We start from the raw sequence: 24,391 nt of genomic DNA, 5'->3' as shown, positions 1-24,391 counted from the left end.
AGAGTGGGGGAAACCTTAAGAAATAATCCTGGGAATATGTTATTGGTAAATATAGTAAAAACTAGTAGAGCACATAATAATAAAAATTATATTTTTGATTTTGGAGAATTATTAAAAGTTTCAAAAATCTAGAAAATATATATGATTTCTTATTTTTTTCAAAAGACATGAAAATTCTATATTTTAAAGCCATGTTTTAATAGAATTTCAATTCTTAAAAATAAATGTCTACTCCTTTTTGGAATGAATTTATATGCTTTATTATAAATAAATAGCTTTTGGGTTTCTTCTTGTCCCCTACCCCCAGCCAAACATTTATTTCAATTTCTGCAAGAAATGGCTTATAGGTAATATTTAGAAGGAATTATTTGCCGTTTGACTACTTTTACTGTACTTCTTCTGCCTTTTTTTCTCTTCTTTCCCAGATGTGGTTCTAGTATTTAATATATATTTTTGACAAAAATTTTGATAGCAAAATTTAAGTGCTCAGAAATTCTTAAATCATGGATACTTGCTCTTGTATTTTTAGCTCCTTCTTGTAACCAGTTATCATTGGAGTAGGGAACAATGCTCTGTTTATACCTTAGTCAGAGTCAGTGATAAAAGCACTTATACTGTGCCAACTATATGTTCAGAATATTGAGTTAAGCCCTATTCATGATTATGGATTTTTTTTTCTTTTCTTTTTTGAGATGGAGTCTTGCTCTTGCTCTGTTGCCCAGGCTGGAGTGCAATGGCGTCATCTCAGCTCACCGTAACCTCCATCTCCCGGCTCCAAGCAGTTCTCCTGCCTCAGCCTTCTGAGTAGCTGGGATTACAGGTGTGCACCACCATACCCGGCTAATTTTTGTATTTTTTGTAGCGACGGGGTTTCATCGTGTGGGTCAGGCTGGTCTCGAACTCCTGACCTCATGATCCACCTGCCTCGGCCCCCCAGAGTGCTGGGATTACAGGCGTTAGCCACTGCACCAGCATGGATTTTTTTCTTTATTTACAAATCTAAATAGGAATACATAATAAAATACATGAATATCTTAAACTTTCAGAAAGCTTTGCCATATGAAATATTAGAATGATAACAAACCTAGAAATAAAGTATTTCCTATATGCTTCAAGGAAAATAGTCGTCAGAAGTTTTACATTTAATTATGAGGGAAAGGCTTGAAGGTATTTCAGTTACAGAGCTGATTGATTTGGCAAAATAACATTAAAGAGTTATCTGGTATTGCACCAACCTCTGTGTCTTCCTGTTCCATTAGATAGCCATGGCATCAGTATAGAGGGGGCACTGAAGGATTCAGCTAGAAGTGTCAGTATATAATAAAGGACTCTGAATCTATTTGGGATTTGTTGAAAAAAAAAAAAGGACTAATTAGGATAAACTTAAACTAGAAAGACATTTTTAGAATATGATAATTGATATTTATAACAGTGAGATAAAGTGCTCAATAAAAGGTTAAATTATACTGATTACACTCTTTACTAAGATGGGGAATGTATAATGTACTGTTTAAAAAGAGTTTATTTAGAAATGGTAGAAACTTATTTGGAAAAGTTATTACCTGAAAAAAATATAACGATGTGACATGCCACGTTATGTAATCATGTGACAAATGTGTCTTTACCATGAAAATGTTATATATATAATATTAAAAATATTAATAGAGATTTCGGTGGATATAGGATTAGTCTTTGCTGTGGTTCTAGGTTACAGAGCAATCTTAAACGTTTCCAACGGTTTTCCCTAAAGTTAAAGGTTATATTAACGCATGTCTCTCTGCTTTCTAGCATATCACTAGATACTATTTTACCTAATGTTTTGCCACAGCATTTGTGAGGGTCATTAACTAGCTTTTAAGCCTCTTCGTCATTCTACTGATAAGCCATTGCTACATGCCATAATATTATGTGTAATATCCCAGTGTAAATTTGGAATTTGGTATTGGTTATGATGGAAGTTTGGCTGCTTATAAGAAATCTCAAAAGAACAATGACTTAAACGATTGTTTTTCTCTCATGTAAAAATCTGAGTTTGTGTGATTTTTTCTCTGCTCTGTGAGTTAATCTCAGACAGCTTTTTTTCTTTTGTCTTCTCTGCCATTCCTAGGATGTGGCCTTCCATTCACATGGTATAAGATGATTTATACTGCCGGGCGCAGTGGCTCACGCCTGTAATCCCAGCACTTTGGGAGGCTGAGGTGGGCAGATCATGAGGTCAGGAGATCAAGACCAGCCTGGCTAACATGGTGAAACCCCGTCTCTACTAAAAAATACAAAACATTAGCTGGACATGGTGGCCATGGTCAGAGATTACCAGTGACTTCTAACCAACAAAATTTATGGCCTTTTTCAGGCTTCTTTCTCCTCAAAGTCTCTGTAGTTTGATATTGAAACAGTCTTTTCTTTTGGCCTCCATTATACTGTAAAGGAAACTAAACTAAACTTCTTCCAAACTTAGTTCTTAGTTGATATGGACTCTCGTACCAAAAGACAGGTTTACAAGAGAAAAGCACACAAGTTTATTAATGCGTGCTGCACACTACACGAGAAACCCCAATGAAAAGTAACTCAAGGACTGGGCACAGTGGCTGACACCTGTAATCCCAGCACTTTGGGAGGCTGAGTCGGGCAGATCACTTGAGGCCAGGAGTTTGAGACCAGCCCGGCGAACACGGCGAAACCCCATCTCTATTAAAAATACAAAAATTAGCTGGTCTTGGTGATGCACACCTGTAATCCCAACTCAGGAGGCTGAGGCAGAAGTATTGCTTGAACCTGGGAGGCAGAGGTTGCAGTGAACAGAGATTGTGCCACTGTACTCCAGCCTGGGTAACAGAGTGAGACTATGTCTCAAAAAAAAAAAAAAGTAACTCAAAATAGTGGCTTAGAACTCAACTTATATAGCATCTTCAACAAAGAACAATAAATTTGTAGAGAAATGACAGGACAAACGAAAGTGATTTTAGGTTTCCAAGGACAGGAAAGGAGTAAGGTTTGCAGATTTCTCTGGTGCTGTCACTGAGCCAGTAAGAGTACAGGTTATCTCCAGTAAAGCAAAATTTATATTCTGTAGTTAGGCAGAAAACAGGGAGGACAGAGAAAAAACTTTTCCTCCATTTACTGCTTGTCTCTTTTCCTCCATTTACTGCTTGTCTCTCTCTCTCTCTCTCTTTTTTTTTTTTTTTTTTTTTTTTGAGACAGTCTTGTTCTGTCCTACAGGCTGGAGTGCAGTGGCATGATCTCGGCTCACTGCAGCCTCCATGTCCTGGGCTCAAGCCGTCCTCCCACTTCAGCCCTTCAAGTAGCTGGGACCACAGGTGTGTGCCACCACTCCTGGTACTTTTTTTTTTTTTTTTTGTATTTTTTGTAGAGATGGGGTTTTGCTATGCTGCCCAGGCTAGTCTTGAACTCCTGAGCTCAAGGGATCGACTTGCCTTGGCCTCCCAAAGTGCCGGGATTATAGGCATGAGCCACCACACCTGGCCTGCACTAAGCTTTTTACATATGTTATCTCCATTAATTTTTAACTATGAGTTAGTGGCCCAATTCCCATTTTGCAGGTGAGTTAAGTTGACATAATAGAAAGTAACTTGCACAAATTCACACAACTACCAGGTATTGGAGCTGGGATTCTAACTCAATTTTCTGTCTTTACAGTCCTTGATTTTAACAACTCTAATATACAGCTCATTAACATCTTACACTAATTATATGTAAAACCACATTTCTTGAATGAGACCCTCTCTTAATGTTATCATCTTATTATTTATATTAGTCTTTCACTTACTATCTTTTTGCTCCATAGTCCTGTTAGATTTTCATTAGCAATTGAAAAAAAATTTGTTTTTAAAAATGTATGAGGTTTTTTTTTGTTTTGTTTTGTTTTCTTGAGACAGAGAGTCGCTCTGTTGCCCAGTCCGGAGTGCAGTGGCGTGATCTTGGGTCATGGAGTGCAGTGACGTGATCTCAGGTCACTGCAATCTCTGCCTCCTGGGTTCAAATGATTCTCCTACCTCAGCTTCCTGAGTAGCTAGGATTACGGGTGTGAGCCACCACGCCTGGCTAATTTTTGTATTTTTAGTAGAGATGGGGTTTCAACATATTGGCCAGTCTGGTCTTGAACCCCTGACATCAAGTGATCCACCAGCCTTGACCTCCTAAAGTGCTAGGATTATAGGCATGAGCCACCATGCCTGGCCAGTTCTTTTTTTTTTCCTATGAGGCAGGGTGTTACTCTGTTACCCAGGCTGGAGTGCAGTGGCGTAATCTTGGCTCACTGCAGCATCAACCTCCTGGGCTCAAGTGATCCTCCTGCCTCAGCTTTTCAAGTAACTGGGACCACAGGCATGCACCACCACACTTAGCTGATTTTTTTTTTTTTTTTTTTTTAAGAAACAGAGCCTCATTTTATTGCCTAGGCTGGTCTCAAACTCATGGACTCAAGTGATTCTCCCATCTTTGTCTCCCAAAGTGTTGGGATTACAGGCATGAGCCATTCCACCTGGCCCAGGAATTTCCAATTTCCACTTGTACTCCAGAGTTTAGCTCCTTATTGCCAGTTCATCTTAGAGTGATTGGAATTCATATTTAGCAAAGATAGGGTGAAAGTTTTAAAATCTGACCGTTGCAATTTTTACCATCTAAGTTGATCTCCGTTTTAAACTTCCCATCTGAGTTTAAATCAGTCTCCTTGTGTTTTTTACCTTTAATTTTCTCTGTTTTAAAAACACTCTGTTTCATGTTCATTTAAATCTGAAGTCCAATTGCATAGTCTTGATTATTACCCACAGAAGATTCCTATCATTTCTGACATATTTTCTATTTTCTGTAATCTCATTTGGCCTTTAATATGCTCTTTCATATTTCTGGTTAACTGTTTATGTCTGTATTTTTTTTCTTTTCTTTCTAACTGAATTGTAAATTCCTTGAAGTCAGAGTTTTTTGTTTTTTTTTTGTTTGTTTGAGGCGGAGTCTCGCTCTGTTGCCCAGGCTGGAGTGCAGTCACACGATCTCGGCTCACTGCAACTTCCGCTTCCTGGGTTCAAGCAATTCTCTGCCTCAGCCTCCTGAGTAGCTGGGATTACGGGCGCTCACCACCAAGCCCGGCTAATTCTTTTGTATTTTTGGTAAAGACGGGGTTTTACCATCTTGGCCAAGCTGGTCTTGAACTCCTGACCTCGTGATCCACCCAGCTTGGCCTCCTAAAGTGCTGGGATTACAAGCATGAGCCACCATGCTTGGGCCTGGCCCAGAGTTAGTTTTTACACTTCTTTGTAGTTCCTATGTTTAGCAGCTAGTATGATGCTAGGAACATTTTAGATGATTGACACATTCAATGAATGGGTGTTATTACTTTGATATTTGTCCTTTTGGGATTTAGAAAAAAATTGTTAATAAATATTACCAATAGAACTTAAACCACCATGGAATGATCTTGGAAGTAACCTTTTCAAGTATTATATTGAAGAGATTAAGTAGATTGTTAGTTTTAATTGTTTACTATATATTTTCATCTTATATTTAAAAAATAACATTTTTCTTTTCCCCCACCCCCACTTTCTTTATTTTTGTTTTTGGCAGCCGATTCGAAGACAGTCTCTTACACCTCCTCCTCAGAACACTATTACATGGGAAGAATATATATCTGCTGAAAATGGAAAGTAAGTTTTTTTGTTATGTATTATTTGACTTTTAGAAAGAATAATTTGTAAAAACTGAATATGTGAATATTTAGGTGTAAAATTATTTTGGAGAGAATTATTGATATATTTTTGACTGAAGCAATTCTTCTACCTTTTAAAAATATGGATTAAGTATAATAAGGACAAAGTGTCCCAAATTATGTAAACTCTTGCAAATGGTTGTAGATCTTTCTGTATCCCTCCTGTCAATTTATACACACCTAAAAAACTAAAGGACACTGTTCTAAGGAAATAGGATGTAGGAAATTGCACAGGACAGTTGCTTATTTGAGATTTCCCATTGTATGATGAGCTTTTCTATTTTGTGATTATCCTGATTTTTTAGCATAGTGTGCAAGGCCATTGATTATTTATCTTCCTTTTTGCCTTTCCAAGCTCCTCACCTGTCATTATCCTTTAGTTTCAACCTATGCTAGACTACTCACCATCCTTCCATAGGACCTTTGCTGATGTAATATTACTAACAGTAGAGTGCCTACCACATAGCTCATACTCAGTTTATATTTATTGACTGAAAGAATGATGAATGAATAAAGAAAGGGTTTATTTTTAATAAATGGATAAGTAAAAAGTGTATCCTGGTCAACCATTATTTCCTTTTGGTGGAGAATAAAATATAAAATATTACTTTCCTGCTCCTGTTTAGGAAGGAGTTGTCATTTTTTTTTCTTATTGAAAGTTTTGTTGTATTTTTCTAATTTCTCCAAGATGTTTCCATCTTAATATTTTTATAGTTTTTTTTGGGGGGGGATGGAGTCTCACTCTGTTGCCTAGGCTGGAGTGCAGTGGGTGTGATCTTGGCTCACTGCAACCTCCACATCCCAGGTTCAAGCCATTCTCTCACCTCAGCCTCCCGAGTGGCTGGGATTACAGGTGCGCTCCACCATGCCCAGCTAATTTTTGTATTTTTAGTAGAGACAGGGTTTCACCATGTTGGTCAGGCTGGTCTCAAACTCATGGGCTCAAGTGATCCACCTGCCTCGGCTTCTCAAATGCTGGGATTACAGCTATGAGCCACTGTGCCTCACCTTAATATTTTATAGTGTTAAACAAAATTTATGAGCGGATTGTTGTATTAGATTAGCCTCCTACATGCACTAGGCACCAGCAGACCATACCAAACAAGAATGTAGTTACTTCCGCTAAGTACTACATAGTTAAACTGAACTTTGAAATGGGCCAGTTTAAAAAGAAAAAAAAGGACATTCCAGGTAACCTGAGTCGGCATAGTAATGAAGTCTTCTGTTTTTTTAACTGTGTAAGGAAAGCAACTTTGAAATAACCAGATCACCTTCTTTCCCCACTGTTTCCACTTCAGCCCTTTTCAGTCTGTAAAGATAACCTCCTCTGTTCAGCTTATTGGAATGCTCATTCTACTTCACAGAATTAGGTACTGTCCTGTGCTGGAACTGCAAATAAAAGCCAATTAGATCTTTATGCTAAATTGATAATTTTTTTTGATAATAGTTAATATAGAATTCCTTATTCTTCACTATATTTCTTATTAATCAGTGAAGAGACTGCAATATACAGTATAGAAGTTGAATTGAATAAGCGGCTTTAAAGATATACAATGATACCTTAAAAATTTTTTTACTAATGATTTTCTTTATTCCTAAAAATAGTGATTATTAAAATTATATTCAATGTGAAATTAGTTTAGATCTGATAATTTCTGAACTTTTACTCTTTGCTATTCTTTTTTATTGCCCTTGTCTTAATTTCTTATGCATATCTTATTCTCTTTTAGCATAATTTTATTTCTACAGACAGTAAGAAAAATTGAAATATTAATGAATGTCATTGAAAGATGACAGATGCTTCTTAGGAAGGTGATAGACTATGGAAAAAGTTTCCTAACTTTTTTTTTTCCTCCCATTTTAGAGCTCCTCATCTGGGTAGAGAACTGGTGTGCAAAGAGAGTAAGAAAACGTTTAAAGCTACAATAGCCATGAGCCAGGAATTTCCCTTAGGGATAGAGTTGTAAGTTTGTTACTAACTACAAATGTTTATGAAAGAAACTATTAAACCCTAAAGGCTGTAATAATATTTGCACCCCAGTGGTGCATTTGAGACCTTTGAAATGAAAAGCAAATAGCCATTTGATAGTGTGTTTACCGTTCTGGAAATTTTCTGGTTTGCAACAGTCTTGAGTTTTGCTGCTTTCATCGATACATTTTTGAGTAGATTTTTTTTTTTTTTTTTAAAGATAGAGTCTTGCTGTGTTGCCCAGGCTGGAGTGCAGTGGCACAATCTCGGCTCACCGCAAACTCCGCCTTCTGGGTTCAAGCGATTCTCCTGCCTCAGCCTCTCGAGTAGCTGGGATTACAGGTGCCCACCACCACACCCGGCTAATTTTTGTATTTTTAGTAGAGGTGAAATTTCACCATGTTGGCCAGGCTGGCCTCGAACTCCTGACCTCAGGTGATCCACCCACCTCACCTTCCCAAAGTGCTGGGATTACAGGTGCGAACCACCATGCCCAGCCGAGTAGGTTATTTAAATTATAAAAGTAATACATGAATACATGCTTGTTTTTAAAAAAAATCAAAAAGTATGGAAATTTACAGAATAAAATGTGATGTTTTAACACATCACTAGTTAATGATTATTTGGTGTATTTTTGACTAGAGTTATCCGTATTTTTGCATTTTTTAAAATAAAAATGGGGGAATCGTTCATGTTTTGTTCTGTATGTTTCTTGTTTTCATTTAAAAGTGAGTGTATCTTGGCTGGGCATGGTGGCTTATGCCTGTAATACCAGTACTTTGGGAGGGTAAGGTGGGCGGATCACCTGAGGTCACGAGTTTGAGATCTGCCTGGCCAACGTGGTGAAACCCTATCTCTACTAAAAATATAAAAATTAGCTAGGCATATGGCGCGTGCCTGTAAAACCAGCAACTAGGGAGGCTGAGGCAGGAGAATTGCTTGAACCAAGGAGGCAGAAGTTGCAGTGAGCCAGGATCACACCACTTTACTCTAGCCTGGGTGACAAAGGAGACTCCATCTCAAAAAAAGAAAAGAAAAAATGAGTGTGTCTTGAAGTTTTACAGTGATTATATTTTCATCTATTCTTTTTCCTTGATATTTTGTAGTGTTGATATACTGTTTATCATTCATTTACTGATAAACATTTTGGTTATTTGTAGTTTGTCACCATTTTCAACAATATTCTGGTAAATATATTGAATATATCCTCTCAAACATGTACTCATTGGATGCTCCTTTTTAAAAATATTGAATTTGGAAAAATGACTGGAATGAGAGATGGGTAGCAAGAACTGACTGATACGACGATAGTTTTAGGCTCCTCACTAAAGTGGGAGGGAGGAGATGAAGCACTGGGCTATTTTCTCTTACTAGTTCCTTCCCTTTCAAATGGGAAATGGCCTAATGCATTAATTTTTTTAATGGCCTAATACATTTTTAAAAAATGATTGGAGAAGAGAGCAGGGTGCATATTTTTTTTTAAAAAGCATGTACATACCTGAGCTTTCCCCATACCTAGGCTTTAGAAAAGTAGATAGAATGTTCTGTACAGCCTTCAAGTTATGTCAGAGATAGGTAAGTGTCAGAAAATGTGGAGAGTTAGCTACACATACAGATCTGCCATAATTTGTCGTATCTAGCTAGGACCTGATTGACTCAATGATGCACCAATTTTATTTTATTATTTATTTATTTATTTTGAGACAGAGTCTCACTCTGTTGCTGAGGCTGGAGTGCAGTGGTGCAATCTCAGCTCACTGCAACCTCTGTCTCCCAGGTTCAAGTGATCCTTCTGCCTCAGCCTCCCAATTAGCTGGGACTACAGGCATGTGTGCGCTACCACGCCTGGATAATTTTTGTATTTTTAGTAGAGATGGGGTTCACCATGTTGGCCAGGCTGGTCTCAAACTCTTGACCTCTGGTGATCTGTCCACCTGGGCCTCTCAAAGTGCTGGGATTATAGGTGTGAGCCACCACACCTGGCCAAAGATTCACCAATTTTATATTCTACTTACTAATAAAGGTGAAAATTGCAGCAAATATTAAGATGTCATCAATTTTAGGAGTTATCCTAATTTCAGATATGTTATATGAAAAAAAGAGTATCTTAGAATTTATAAAATGTGGCAGTTATAACCACTACTCCTGAAAAAGAAAATGAAATGAGGAGTCGGGCACAGTGGCGCACGCCTGTAATCCCGGCACTTTCAGAGGCTGAGGCGGGTGGATCACCTGAAGTCGGGAGTTTGAGACCAGGCTGACCAACATGGAGAAACCCTTACAAAATTGGCCAGGAGTGGTGGTACGTGCCTGTAATCCCAGCTACTTGGGAGGCTGAGACAATTGCTTGAACCCAGGAGGCAGAGTTCGCATTGAGCCGACATCACGCCATTGCACTCCAGCCTGGGCAACAAGTGTGAAACTCCATCTCAAAAAAAAAAAGAAAGAAAGAAAGAAAAGAAAAAGAAATATGGAACACAGCATACAAATGCCAAAGAATTTGTTCTAAAAGGTCAAAAAAAAAAAAAAAGAAAAAGAAAATTACGTATATATGCCATAGAAAACAAGAAAGAACACGAAATCAGTAAAGTAGATCTTTCTGAGATGAGAATGTAAGACAGTAAAATGAAATGAAAAGGAAATTGTAAAGCTAAGGAAATAAATTGAGCACTAAATGACACTATTACAAAATAAATACAGTAGAAACAGTAATGAATAGAATAGATGTAACTGAAAATTAAATTTTGACAGCTCTTGGTGAATTCAGTAGAAGAAGAGATTAAAGAAATTACACGAGCAATTTGTATGGAAGACAAAAGTGGTTCAGTATGAGTCATTCATGTTTTACTTAAAAGGCCTCCAAGTATAATCAAAATAATATTCAAAATATGATAGAAGAAATTTTCTCAGTAATGAAGAACTAAATCTATAGGATGACGTTAGGTTCTACGAAAAATTGATACAGAATGATTAGTAACAAAAATTATCCTGATCTAACTATTAGGCTTCAGTTGTTGATAAAGAAATCCAAAGGCACCCTGGCAGAAAAGGGGTAAAATCAGCCTGGCCTTACATTTTTTCATATATCTTTGCTTTTCTGAAGTAACAAAAGTGTGATCTGTCAGTATTTCTAACTTTCATTTATGTATGGAGGCAACTGAAGATATTCTCAAGCACAAAAGAATTCAAGAAACGTAGCAGTCATAGGACTTTTTTGAAAGAAAAATACTACTACTTAAAAAAGAAATGCATCCAACCAAAACATGAAAGAAATTGGAGCATAATGATTAATATGATATAGAATGCTAAGAGATATTATGAAATTGTAGTTCAGAGGGAAAGATAGTATAACCTGAAATTTTATGTGAGTCAAATTTCCCTTTAAATATAATAAAGATAAGAAGCAATCATTTATCAAATATGCAGGAAATCAAGGAATATTAAGCACATAAGAGCCTTTTACACACACAATAAATTGACAGTGGAAATCAGCCACCCAAACAGTGAATCTAGTTATTAGCTTTGAGTCCATCTAAATATGGACCTAAAATCAAACAACTGTGAAAATTATGGCTGAACAATCAAAAGTTACAAACCATTATAGAGTAAAAAGTTAGGAGGAATAAAGTGTATAATTTATTCATCCTTAATATCTGGAAGTCAATACTACTGTCCAAGTTTGAAGCATGTAGTTAAAAAGCATAAGGACGCATAGCAATTTGAACAATGAAAACATTTTTTTCTTCTTCCATTTTTCAGATTATTGAATGTTTTAGAAGTAATAGCTCCCTTCAAGCACTTTAACAAGCTTAGAGAATTTGTTCAGATGAAGCTTCCTCCAGGCTTTCCTGTAAAATTAGGTAAGAGAAAAATTTAGATGTAATTTTAGTGTCCATTAGGAATATGGAGCTGTTTATTAACATTTAATAAGCAATTTGTTTTAAAGCAGGGGTCCCAACACCTCTGCTGGTTCATGACCTTTTAGGAATGGGATGCATAGCAGGAGATGAGCTGAGCAGCAGGCTAGTGAGCATTGCTGCCTGAGCTCTGCCTCCTGTCAGATCAGTGGTGGCATTAGATTCTTGTAGGAACATGAACCCTATTGTGAACTGCACATGTGAGGGATCTAGGTTGCATGCTCCTTGTGAAATCTAATGCCTGATCTGAGATGGAACAGTTTCATTCCAAAACCTCCCCCGACCCCAACCAGTCTGTGGAATAATTATCTTTCACGAAACAGATCCCTCGTGCCAAAAAGGTTGGGGGCTGCTGTTTTAAAGAAAAATAGATTTCCTAGTTGCTTACATTTTTGTAAAGGTTTTCAGTAATTATATGCATTTATTTATATTTTGTCTAATATTTAAAGTGCCTGATGAGAATTTTTATTCTACTTGATTTAAATTAAATGTAAGGGATCTATTTCACACAAGAAAAGTGTGGGTGAACTAAGTGATGTATTGTAATAAGGTTTTTCATGTGAAAAGGGGAGACTAGAGATTAGCCCAGATTTTCAGCTGTGCTTTGAGTTTCTGTGTAGTTAGAATGTTTCTGGAGTCAGCAGTCACTGTTGATGGATAAAGTAATACTCATACATTTTATTTTTCAGCCCTAAATGTTTAATTTCGTCTTAAGCAATGATCTTTAGAAATAGCAGTCATTTTTGCATATATTTTTCTTTCTAACATATCAGAAACCGAGGAAGAAGAGACTATTAAAAGGTGTTCTGGGTGTTTAGATTTAGATTTAGCAATAATTCAAGCTTCAGGAGATCCTTTAACACTATCCATCAATTCAGCCACTCAGTGTTTAATGAGTACTGTAATTCTTCAGATATATCTTGTTTTATTCAATATTTTTAAAACCACGTCTCAGAATACTTAGGCCAAAATGTTTTCATTATTAAAAGTTAAACCTGATCTTCACCATTTTGCACACTTGGAAATAAACGTTTTCTAGATTAAAAATGACTTTTAAATAAATGATTTTCAAAATGTCCCTCTAGTTGCCCTTTGCAATTCAAAAGCACTAGGAACCCAGTGTCTACTTGGATAAATCAGTGATAAGATCTTAGGCAGAAATGGTTAGAAAACTAATGCAATTCAGAGCTGTGTGCCATAGCCATAAGGGATCTTCACGTTAGCATTTCTGCAGAAGTTTAAAACTCCACTGCCATTTTCTATGGTGAGGGAAATATTTCAAGTTTTAGACTTCCTTCTAGGTACTGTTAAGAGACCCATGACAAACCAGAATAGAGAACAGGAGTTAAACAGATGAGAATTTCAAACTATCTCTGTATTCACATCTATTTTTAAGTTCTAAACCCAAATCAAACCCCACAATACATTTATTTTTATGCAAAGGAAATATTTTCATTATATGAGAAGGAAAAAAATCTGTAATCCTTTCTTTGCAGGCATTTCTTTGATGTAGAACCACATTTTTAACAAGGAATAATCTTTTGCTTGTATACTTAAAGTTATGGGAAATTTGTTTAACTATTTCTCTTTTGTTTCACTGTCCTTCTTTTAAACCAACCCTGTAAAACTTCCTCCTGTGTATGTTTAATCTTTCACCATTTCTTTTTCTACATTTAGGATAAAAAACACAATTGGGATAAATTATAGAAATTTGGAAATTATTGTTAACTCAATTACATGTTTCAGAATCAGCCAGAACTTTAAGTGCTGATTATGAATGGTCTTTTCTCTGATTGGCTTCTTCTCTCATTTTGCTCAGACTAAATTTGATCCTCTTTCATCATCAAATCTTCATCCTCCCCCACCACTTCCTCCTACAACTGAAGCACAGATGATTTTTACTTCGTTTGATACAAAAAGATAATATCAGAAATGGGACCTCCCTCACTGCTTCAAACACCCCATACAGACTTTTCTGCCCCAAGCCCAACCTTTTCTTTTATCTTCCTGTCTCACTGGAAGTGCCCCTCTTCTTTGAGTAATGTCTTCATTTGTATTATGAATCTATTATCCCAGCTCTTTTAAAAAGCTAGCTGTATTACTGGGCATGGTGGCTCACGCCTGTAATCCCAGCACTTTGGGAGGCCAAGGCGGGTAGATCACTTGAGGTCAGGAGTTCGAGACCAGCCTGGCCAACATGGTGAAACTCCATCTCTACTAAAAATACTAAAAATTAGCCAGGCGTCGTGGTGGGCGCCTGTAATCCCAGCTACTCAGGAGGCTGAGGCAGGAGAATCGCTTGAACCCAGGAGGCAGAGGTTACAGTGAGCCAAGATCATACCATTGTACTCCAGCCTGGGCAACAAGAGCAAGAGAGTCTGTTTCGAGGAAAACAAAAAAAAAAAAAAAAGAAAAAAGAAATAAGCTAACTGTATCAGTCACTTCGAGTTTCTCGTTTTCCTTCTACCTCTCTCTACTGCATTTTTCCTCTCAGTTGTTAGGCTTGCTCAGGTCTCTCCCCTTTTAAAATCAGACAAAAAACTAAAAAAAAAAAAAAAGGAAAAAACAGTCCCCATAACTTCACCAGCACTTGCTTTAATCTTTGCTTTTCACAGCCAAGCTATTTGAAAGCCTACTTTTATCTCTTACTACTTTCTGTTTACAATTATATTTTAAATGGGGGGAAGGTATAGGGACATAAAGGGAGATAAGTGTACTTCATTTGAGTTGGTAAAATTATGACACTGGGAAATTGTGATAAGTTTACTTACACACACACACACACACACATACACACACACACACAAATAATGTATACCTACAGCAGCCACTATAGAAGCTGTACAAAGAGATAACTCAAAAACACTATAGATAAATTAAAATGAAATTCTAAAAAATAGGTAACCTAAGGATGGCAAGAAAAAGAAAACAGAAATGAAGACCAGAGATAATGAACAGAAAATAAAAAATAAAATAGCAGACCTAAGCCCTAACATATTAATAGTTCCATTAAATGTAAATGGTCTAAATATACCAATTAAAAGACAGTGATTGGTAAAGTGGATTAAAAAACGTGATCCAGGCTGGGTGCGGTGGCTCATGTCTGTAATCCCAGCTACTTGGGAGGCTGAGGTGGGAGAATTTTTTAAACCTAGGAGGCTGATGGAAATTGCAGTGAGCCAAGATCACACCACTGCACTCATTCCATTTTGTTTTTCAATAAAAAACAAAACAAAACAAAAACCATGATCCAGTTGTCTGCTATTTTAATAAACTTTACTTGAAATATAATGATATGGCCGGGCGCGGTGGCTCAAGCCTGTAATCCCAGCACTTTGGGAGGCCGAGACGGGCGGATCACGAGGTCAGGAGATCGAGACCATCCTGGCTAACACGGTGAAACCCCGTCTCTACTAAAAAATACAAAAAACTAGCCGGGCGAGGTGGCGGGCGCCTGTAGTCCCAGCTGCTCGGGAGGCTGAGGCAGGAGAATGGCGTGAACCCAGGAGGCGGAGCTTGCAGTGAGCTGAGATCCGGCCACTGCACTCCAGCCTGGGCGGCAGAGCGAGACTCCGTCAAAAAAAAAAAAAAAAAAAAAAAAAACAGTGAACTGTTAATACATGAAACAGCCTAGATGAATTGCTTGAGAATTATACTGAGTAGAAGAAAGCCAATCCCCAAAATTATATACTGTATGATTCCATTTATATAAAGTATTTGAAGTAAAAAAACTGTAGCAATGAACAGTTGAGTGGATGGCAGGGACTACAGAAGGGGTGAGGCATAAGAGAAGCAAATGTGGCTATACAAGGGCAACACCTCATCCAACGTGAGGACAACATGTGGTTATGGAAATATTCATCATGTTTTACTATACTGTCAATATCCTGATTTTGATATTGTATTATTTGTAAGATGTTACCACTGGGGGAAATTGGATAAAATTGAATAAAGGCTTCAGGAAATCTGCCTCCTTCCCTCTGTCCCTCCCTCCCTCCCTTCCTTCCTTCCTTCTTTCCTCTCTCTTTTCTCTTTTTTCTTTTCTTTTCTTTCTCCCCTCCCCTCCCCTCCCCTCCCCTCTCCTCCCCTCTCCTTTTTCGAGAGAGGGTCTGATGCTGTTGCCCAGGCTAGAATGCAGTGGCATGATCTCGGCTCACTGCAACTTCTGCTTCCCAGTCTCAAGCCATCCTCCCACCTCAGCTTCCTGAGTAGCTGGGACCACAGACATGAGCCACCACACCCAGTTAATTTTTGTATTTGTTGTACAGATGGGGTCTCACTTTGTTGCCCAGGCTGGTCTCAAACTCCTGAGCGCAAGTGATTGGCCCACTGTGGCCTCTCAAAGTGCTGGGATTACAGGTGTGAGCCACTGTTCCTGGCCTCTATTATTTCTTAAAATTGCTTGTGAATCTATAATTATCTCAGAATAAAAAGTGTACTCCCTTAGTTCATTATAGATTCTCTCTTCCTTTTATTTATTATTGATCCTTATTTTTAAATCTAGTAGAAACTCTTCTGTTTTTATCTTAATCTCTTCAAGATTTGACTTTTCTTATTTTGAAGTCCTTGGCTCAATGAATAACTGAGACAAGTCATTCCATTTTCCTCTGACTTCTTTTATAGACTCTCTCTTGGTTTTCTTCCTCCCTCTCTGGCTGCTCCTTCTGGAGTACATCTCCCTCTTCACTCTTGTCACCTTGTATTATATTCTCACTACATCTGCCAAAACTCAAGTTACATTACTACCCTGGTCACACCCTTCCATTGGCTTTCCACCTCATCCAGAGTGAAAACTGAAGTCTTTTTTCTTGGCCTAAACCCCACCTGATCTGGCAGCCTATTTGCCCTCTGACCTCATCGCCTGCTAATCTTCCCGATTCATTTGGCTGCAGCCACATTGGCCTCCTGGCTATTCCGAGAATAAACCAGATACTTTCCTTTTAGGGCTTTGTATTTCGTGTTCTTCTGTTTGGAATTTTCTTCCTCCAGGCAACTGCATGGTTTGTTCTTATCTCAGGTCTTTACTGAAAAGTCCCTTCATTGAGGTTTTCCTTTGGCCACACTATTCAACAACTCTTACCCCCAGCACTGAGACTCCCTATTCTGCTGTTAATGCTTTATTTTTTTCTAGATACTTATCATCATTTACTTGTTGTTTGCCCATCCTAACCAGTGTAATCTCTATAAGTGCATGAATTTTGTTTCTTATTTAGTGATGTATGTCCAAAACCTAGAATGGGGTCAGCAAACTTTGTCTGAAAGATAATACACATCTTAGGCTTTGTGGGCTCTATGGTTTCTGTCACAACTACTCTTTCATTTGGAGAATGAGAGCAGCCATAGACAATAGGTAAGTGAGTGGGCATGTTGTGTTCCAAAAAAGCTATTTACAGACACTGAAGTTTGACTTTCATGTAATGTTTTTTTTTGTTTTGTTTTGTTTTGTTTTGTTTTTTGAGATGGAGTCTTGCTCTGTTACCCGGGCTCTAGTGTAGTGGCACAATCTCGGCTCACTGCAACCTCTGCCTCCTGGGTTCAAGTGATTCTCCTGCCTCAGCCTTCTGAATAGCTGGGATTACAGGCACCCACCACCACACCCAGCTAATTTTTGTATTTTTAGTAGAGACGGGGTTTCGCCAAGTTGGCCAGGCTGGTCTCGAACTCCTGACCTCAAGTGATCCACCCACCTCAGCCTCCCAAAGTGCTGGGATTACAGGTGTGAGCTACCATGCCCAGCCTAATTTTCACTTCATGAAATACTATTCTTTTTTCTCCCCTAAACATTTAAAAATGTAAAATATTTTCTTAGCTTGTGGGCCTTACTTACCAAAATAGGCATGGCCATAGGACTTACTGTACAGGCCTCTGGATAAGGATAGCATCTACACATAGTAGGTACAAAGGAATGACTTTTTCCTCCAGAAATAATTGGAAACTCTATAATTGGTATGTTGATTATTGTGTTTAAATCTAACTAAGGTATTTTGTTTTGCTTTTTACATAAGAACATAACTTTCTGCAATAAAATACTAGCTTATATCTGTTAGACTTAATTTACTGTATATCCTTACCCTAGACACTTGAATTAGCTTTCATACACTCATTTCAGAGTTTTAAAAAAAATTATTATTATTATTTTAAATAGAGATAGGGTCGCCCTATGTTGCCCAGGCTGGTTTTGAATTCCTGGGCTCTAGTGATCTTCCTGCCTTGGCCTCCCAAAGTATTGGGATTATAGGTGTGAGCCACCACACCCAACCTCATTTCAGAGTTTTAAGGGAATTTCGGAGTTTCTTTATTTTACATATGAAATCCCTGAGGCTCATGAGCAAAATGATTTATAGGAATCTGAACCCAGGCTTTATGATTTGTACTCATGTCAGTAACTCATATGAGGAATAAAACTAAACATTTAATTTAATGTGTTTGTTCATTTTATTTATTTTAGTGTTTCTGGTGCCCGTATAATCATTAACTTGCTCATTTTAATTGCTTGATTTTACTTACAGTTTCAGCCAGAAATATATTTCATTTGGAAGATTAGGCTGTGGTGGTATGATATTTTTCCATTTCTGATGAGACTGTTTTTATCCCACATATTTAAGTGATAGGTTGTTTTTAATGTTTTAAAACAAAAAAGGATTAGAGTATTTTACTTGGGCTAGTAAGAGTGAAAAGAAATCAGCTGAAAGAGTTGGAATAGTATATATACTATAATCTGAAGAAAAAAAAGTCAGAATGCAAAAAGTACAAAAGTAGCTGTCCCTCTGCCCCAAGAAAAAGAAAAAAGGACTGGTAGAATCTGGCATTATATTCTTAAGACTAGGAAGGCATGGGATCTTGAGTTTTCAATATAACACTGGATGCCTGAATGTCTTTTTCTCCTCACTAATTAATACCCAGGACTCTCTCTGAAACACACACTCAGTACTACATATTCTTCTGGTTCTTGAGTATTTTTTTTTTTTTTTAACATTTTAAAGAGTATGGACATCTCCTTAGTACTTTGTAGTCTATGAATATTAACATTTGATTTTACAATGTTATCATTGATGTTCTCTCTGTAGATATACCTGTATTTCCCACAATCACAGCCACTGTGACTTTTCAAGAGTTTCGATACGATGAATTTGATGGCTCCATCTTTACTATACCTGATGACTACAAGGAAGACCCAAGCCGTTTTCCTGATCTTTAACTGACGTGGAAAAGGATGCTGTCTAACCAAGGAAAGAAAATGCAGAGACCCTAGAAGTGAATCCAAATAGAAGGGACAAATGCTTTCAGTGAAGAAAAGGGAATTACACGTGAATTGATGCATCAGTAATACGATACAGTGAAATGGGCCTCTAATAATGATTTCAGCGAGTTTTCTGATGTGCCATTTTTGGTCTTTTTAAAAATATACATATTATAAATGTAATAGTTTGACACATTAATGACCCTAAGACCTTCATATGTAAAGCAGCTATGAGTGCTGTGATTTGTTTTTAAAAATTTTTACACTTCTTGTTGAAATATATATGCATATAAATATATCTATATCTATATCTAAAACACTCCTGGACCATTAACGTAAATTAAATGTCTTAAGAGGTATGGAGCCCTTTTAAACTTGTCATCTTTATGCAAGGTGACATTTATAAATATTCCTTCGAGCTTTGTTTTCATAAAATGTAAACTATGTAACATTATGTATAGTTCAGTAATTTGAATGTTCAATATAATGAACTAGAAGGAATGCAATTTTCTGTAGATGAATGAACCAAATGGTAACCATTAAACAATTGCATTTATGTGTTGCAATACATTTCAGAAGGAGCGTTCACTCTGCAGGGAATAAGGTACCTCCTTTAGCACCTTAGTGCAATTCATTGTGGTGCTATTTGTTTTTACCTGAATGTTTGTTACTAATCTTCCTTTCATAGAACCTCTATTTTTTTTTTTTCTAAACTTGAGTTTGAGTCCTTGTTATGTTCATCATAAGGCAATGGTTAGCATGTTTAAAATATTCCTCTTCCAAATCTCAGCACTTTAAAAAGAATTCCAAATTTTTAAACTTGCTTCCTAATAAGTGCACATCAGTCTGATTATTTTGTTTGTTTTTAGTAGAATATGGATGCATTGGTGTCAGTTTTAAAAAACAATACACATATTTTGGACAACCCTACATATTTAATCCTTTCAAAATAAGATAAAAACATTTTATATGCTAACAATATATTTGTTACAAGTCCAGAAGTATACGCAAGATTGATTACTCCTATTGCTTATTTTTTTTAAATCACAGGAAAATATTGATTTCATTGTCTCCAAAGTGATAAAATCATGTATTACTCATTTTTGCACTTAAAATTTTTCTTATTTATTCCAAGATGGTTTGAAGGTCCAAGTATGAAAATAAATTAGGGGGAATAATGTATAACAGTTATAAAGTATCATGTTGTATTAAAGAGCTTACTTAGATCGATGTTTTTAAAATGTATCCTGATGAATATCTCAAGAATGCATCTGTCAAGTTTTTTAGACTGACCAGTAGCTTAAACTTTTTCCAGTATTTTAGGTAATTTGAAAGGAGTTTAGAGACCCTTATTGAAAATATGATTTAAAAATCCAAAGCATAAACCATAAGAAAAATTTTAAATAAACATCTTTAAAGCTGCATCTTCCATACTGATGCATGCATTGCATATGTTGACATTAAATACATTTTATAATGAAGAAAAATAATCATAGGTAAAAATTGAAAGACCTAATTACTACCTTACATGAGCCTATTGAATTTTGGGGAACGTGTTAGTAAACCCAGACTAGTTTTGTTGAATAGAAGTTGATCCCTGTTATTTAGGAAATGGGTAGATCAAATGACTTAGAGACTGAATTATCCTATCAGTGGTTATGTGGGGTTGGAGACACTGAAAGGCAGTGATCACTGTTGCTTCTAGGCTCCCTTACTTTGTAGGAATATGGTATACTTTCAGGAATATTCTATATATGTTTTCATAAGTACAGACAGGGAGGAAAAAAACATGGGTAATTGAAGCTTGTGGTTTATTAATTCCCTAACAGCACAGCTATGAATATTTTGCTGGGGTACACTGGAGGTAGGAAGACTACTGGAAATTTTTGCACTTGAATTTTGTTTTTAAAGCTGTTTTCTTTAAAGAATGGTAGAAACAGATTATCCATTCCAAAGTGTCTTTTCTGTGATCACAAAGAGCAAACAAATGTCAATATCTCTTATGATGGTGAAAAAAAGGAATTAATCGATGCAAATAAACTTTTCACAGTATTACTTTTAATGAAGATTTTTTGAAATGTGCCTTTTAATCCAGTTAATGAAGCTATATGCAGTGTTTCCAATGAATAAGTCAAAACACCATTATGTTTTCATAGTACCACATGAAAAATCAAGATTTTGCAATATAGGTACATAAAATTTTATATGTTCTTCTCATTTGTGATTTTGAAACTGTTTAAATTGGTTAGGCGGACCATTGTACGGTCATCTTCAATGGCCATTTAGAAATGCTTAATATTCTTCCCCACTGGTATGGTATCCAGAGAAGACAGGTTTCTGTCTTTGAGAAAATAATTCTCTGATGAGACAATTTGCCCTCTGTAGACATTCATATACAGAGAGTTGCCACACTTCATAAAAGGGGAGTATGAAGTAGATGCCCTGATTTTTGTGAGTATAAGTATATATGATGGTTTGGAAACTGTCACATCTGTCTGCTGATAACTGTTAGTAGATGAAAAACTAGTTTCCTTCTGCTCAGAACTGGAATTAAGCCCCACTCATGCTAATAAAAATGGGTTTTAATAGTATTATCACATACAGTTTATTATTCACACCCTCGGGGAGGGTAATGAATAATGATTATTTAATGAGCCCTCTTCCTAGTTTTCCCTAAGTCTACAGAAGACAAAGATCCTGTTTCCAGGCCATGGAAAGGGCTGAAGTAAATATTGTAAATAAACAGAGTTGACCCTTGAACAACATGGAGGTTAGGGGTTCAGTTGAAAATCTGCATATAAGTAGACCTGTGCAGTCCAAACCTGTGTTGTTCAACTGCTGAATTAAAGGTGCTTCCTTCTCCTCATTGATATTATCCATATTTACAAACATGCTAGAGAAAAAGTGGGAGTAGAAAACTTGAGGTGAATTAGAAGTCCTGCTTGTATTATGCTAGCTGTTAAAATGGAGTAAAAAATTATTAATCTCAGCTTAGTATGGGACATAATATGCCTCTGCTGTTAACTCCAGCAAAAGGTATTTTAATCTTGTTTTCTAAAATGAACAAAATGCATTCTTACCAAAGTTACTGTATTTGCAAACTTTGGAAACTTTCAAAAGAGAAGTGGACAGGAGGTATTAAATCACTTGTAAAAAGATAGCAGAACTAAGCTTAGTAAGAAGCCCATGATTTGTTTGTATACTATAGCCAAAACTACTCTTGCAAGGCATTTTATGTCAGAAATCTGGGGCAACAGTAACTCTGGTTGCCACCTAAAAATTTCATAACATGTTAAGTATCACATTTTTTACATCATGCAAACCATCCTTACAGAGTGAGCTTACCTTGTGATGAGCTTTTTAATTGTTATAGTTCATTTTAGAAGAGTAGTACTTTTCTTTAGTCATAATGGTGCCTATGGTACATGGAATTACAATTTTGCTTTTTCCACACACTGAAAAATATTGAAGCAAAATCTCTTAAGAACTTCTAAGAAAGGTGCTTGTTAATCAGTCTTGGTTTTCATCATGTTTTGTAGGTGAAAATGACTTTAACTAGCTTAGAGAAGAAACAATATCTAACATAAAACCAAACAGATAAAACCCACCACTTACTTACCTGTACCTCCCATATGTAGAGTTCTTGGTGACTAAAGAAGGATGACAGTGATTGGGATGTTCTAAATACAGTTGTGTGTCACTTAATGATGGGCATATGTTCTGTGGAATGCATCAGGTGATTGTGTCATTGTGAGAACCATATTGAGTGTACTTACACAAACCTAGGTGGTATAGCCTACCACTTACCTAGACTATACGATAAAGCCTATTGCTCCGAGGTCACAAGCCTGTTCAGCATATTATTGTACTGAGTACTGTGGGCAATTCTAACACAATTTGTGTATTACACAAATTATACTTACATTATATTTGTGTATCTAGACATAGAAAAACTACAGTTAAGAATATGATATAGAAAGATAAAAAATGGTATACTTGCATAGGGCATTTAGCATAAATGGAACTTGCAGGACTGGAAATTGCTCTAGGTGAGCCAGTGAGAGAGTAGGGAGTGAATGTGAAAGCCTAGGACATAACTGTACACTCCTGTGGACTTCATAAGCACAGTTAAGCTATGCTAAATATGTTTTTAACATTTCTTTAATAATAAATTCAACTTAGCTTACTATAACTTGTTACTTTGTAAGTTTTTAAATTTATTTATTATATATATATATTTTTGAGATGGACTCTTTCTCCATCACCCAGGCTGGAGTGCAGTGGCGCAATCTCTGCTCACTGCAACCTCCATCTCCTGGGTTCAAGCAATTTTCCTGTCTTAGACTCCCGAGTAGCTGAGACTACAGGCGCCTGTCACCAAGCCCGGCTAATTTTTGCATTTTTAGTAGAGACGGGGTTTCACCTTGTTGATCAGGCTGGTCTGGAACTCCTGACCTCAGGTGATCCACCCGCCTTGGCCTCCCAAAGCTCTTTAAATTTTTTAACTGACTCTTGCAATAACACTTTGCTTAAAACACATGGTACAGCTATCCACAAATGTTCTTTCTTCATATCCTTATACTGTGAGCTTTTTTCTATTTACTAAAATTTTTTATTTTAACTTTTTTTTTTTTTTTTTTTTTTGAGATGGACTGTCACTGGAGTGCAGTGACACAATCTCGGCTCACTGCAACCTCCGCCTCCCTAGTTCAAGTGATTCTCCTGCCTCAGCCTCCCGAGTAGCTGGGACTACAGGCACATACCACCATGCCCAGCTAATTTTTGTATTTTTAGTAGAGACGGGGTTTCACCGTGTTGGCCAGGATGGTCTTGATCTCTTGATCTTGTGATCCACCCACCTCTGCCTCCCAGTGCTTGGATTACAGGCATGAGCCACTGCACCTGGCCTTACTTTTTAGCCTTTTTTAAAAAAACTAAAACACACACACATTATGCTAGGCTTACACAGGGTCAGGATCATCAGTGTCACTGTCTTCCGCCTCCACATCTTGTCCCACCGGAAGGTCTTAAGGGGCAATAACATGCATAGAGCTGTCATCTGCTGTGATGACAATACCTCCTGAAATACCTTCTGCAGGACCTGCCAGGGGTTGTTTTTCAGATAACTGGTTTTTTTTTTTGTAATAAGAACACACATACTGCAAAAATAAATAGTAAATACATAAACCAGTAATAATTTACTACCAAGTATTATGTATGGTACATAATTGTACGTACTATACTTTTATACAACTGGCAGCAGAGTATGTTTGTGTACACCAGCATCACCAGAAACACATAATTCACTGGGCTAGGATGTTACAATGGCTATGATGTCACTAGGTGATAGGAATTTTTCAGCTCCATTACAATCTTATGAGACCGCGATCCTATATGCAGTCCATTGTTGACCAAAATGAGGCAATATTATGCAGTGCATGACTAATGAATATGGATAATGTAGGAGTTTTGGAGGGCTGAAGTGAAACAAATTTTGTAGCTTACACACATTGCTTATCTGCTGCTCCTTTGGGATGAGGCAG

The 24,391-nt window shown here is 36.9% G+C and overlaps 1 protein-coding gene across 2 annotated transcripts in view; it reads left to right on the top strand.

Annotated features, from left to right (window-relative positions):
* ANKRD13C (ankyrin repeat domain 13C) overlaps positions 1 to 20,914 on the top strand; it is a 90,537-nt gene extending 69,623 nt beyond the window's left edge. For both annotated transcript variants that reach the window (XM_011936901.1, XM_011936900.1), the window contains 4 exons: positions 5,581 to 5,660; positions 7,587 to 7,685; positions 11,451 to 11,551; positions 18,676 to 20,914. In XM_011936901.1, coding sequence (XP_011792291.1) covers positions 5,581 to 5,660; positions 7,587 to 7,685; positions 11,451 to 11,551; positions 18,676 to 18,806 — 411 coding nt within the window. In that variant the 3' untranslated portion in view covers positions 18,807 to 20,914. The remainder of the gene's footprint in view (positions 1 to 5,580; positions 5,661 to 7,586; positions 7,686 to 11,450; positions 11,552 to 18,675) is intronic.
* Positions 20,915 to 24,391: the final 3,477 nt, after the last annotated feature.

Source organism: Colobus angolensis, unplaced genomic scaffold, assembly GCF_000951035.1.
Source record: "Colobus angolensis palliatus isolate OR3802 unplaced genomic scaffold, Cang.pa_1.0 Scaffold158, whole genome shotgun sequence".
NCBI lineage: Eukaryota > Metazoa > Chordata > Mammalia > Primates > Cercopithecidae > Colobus > Colobus angolensis.
This window is presented reverse-complemented; position numbering and strand designations above follow the sequence as displayed.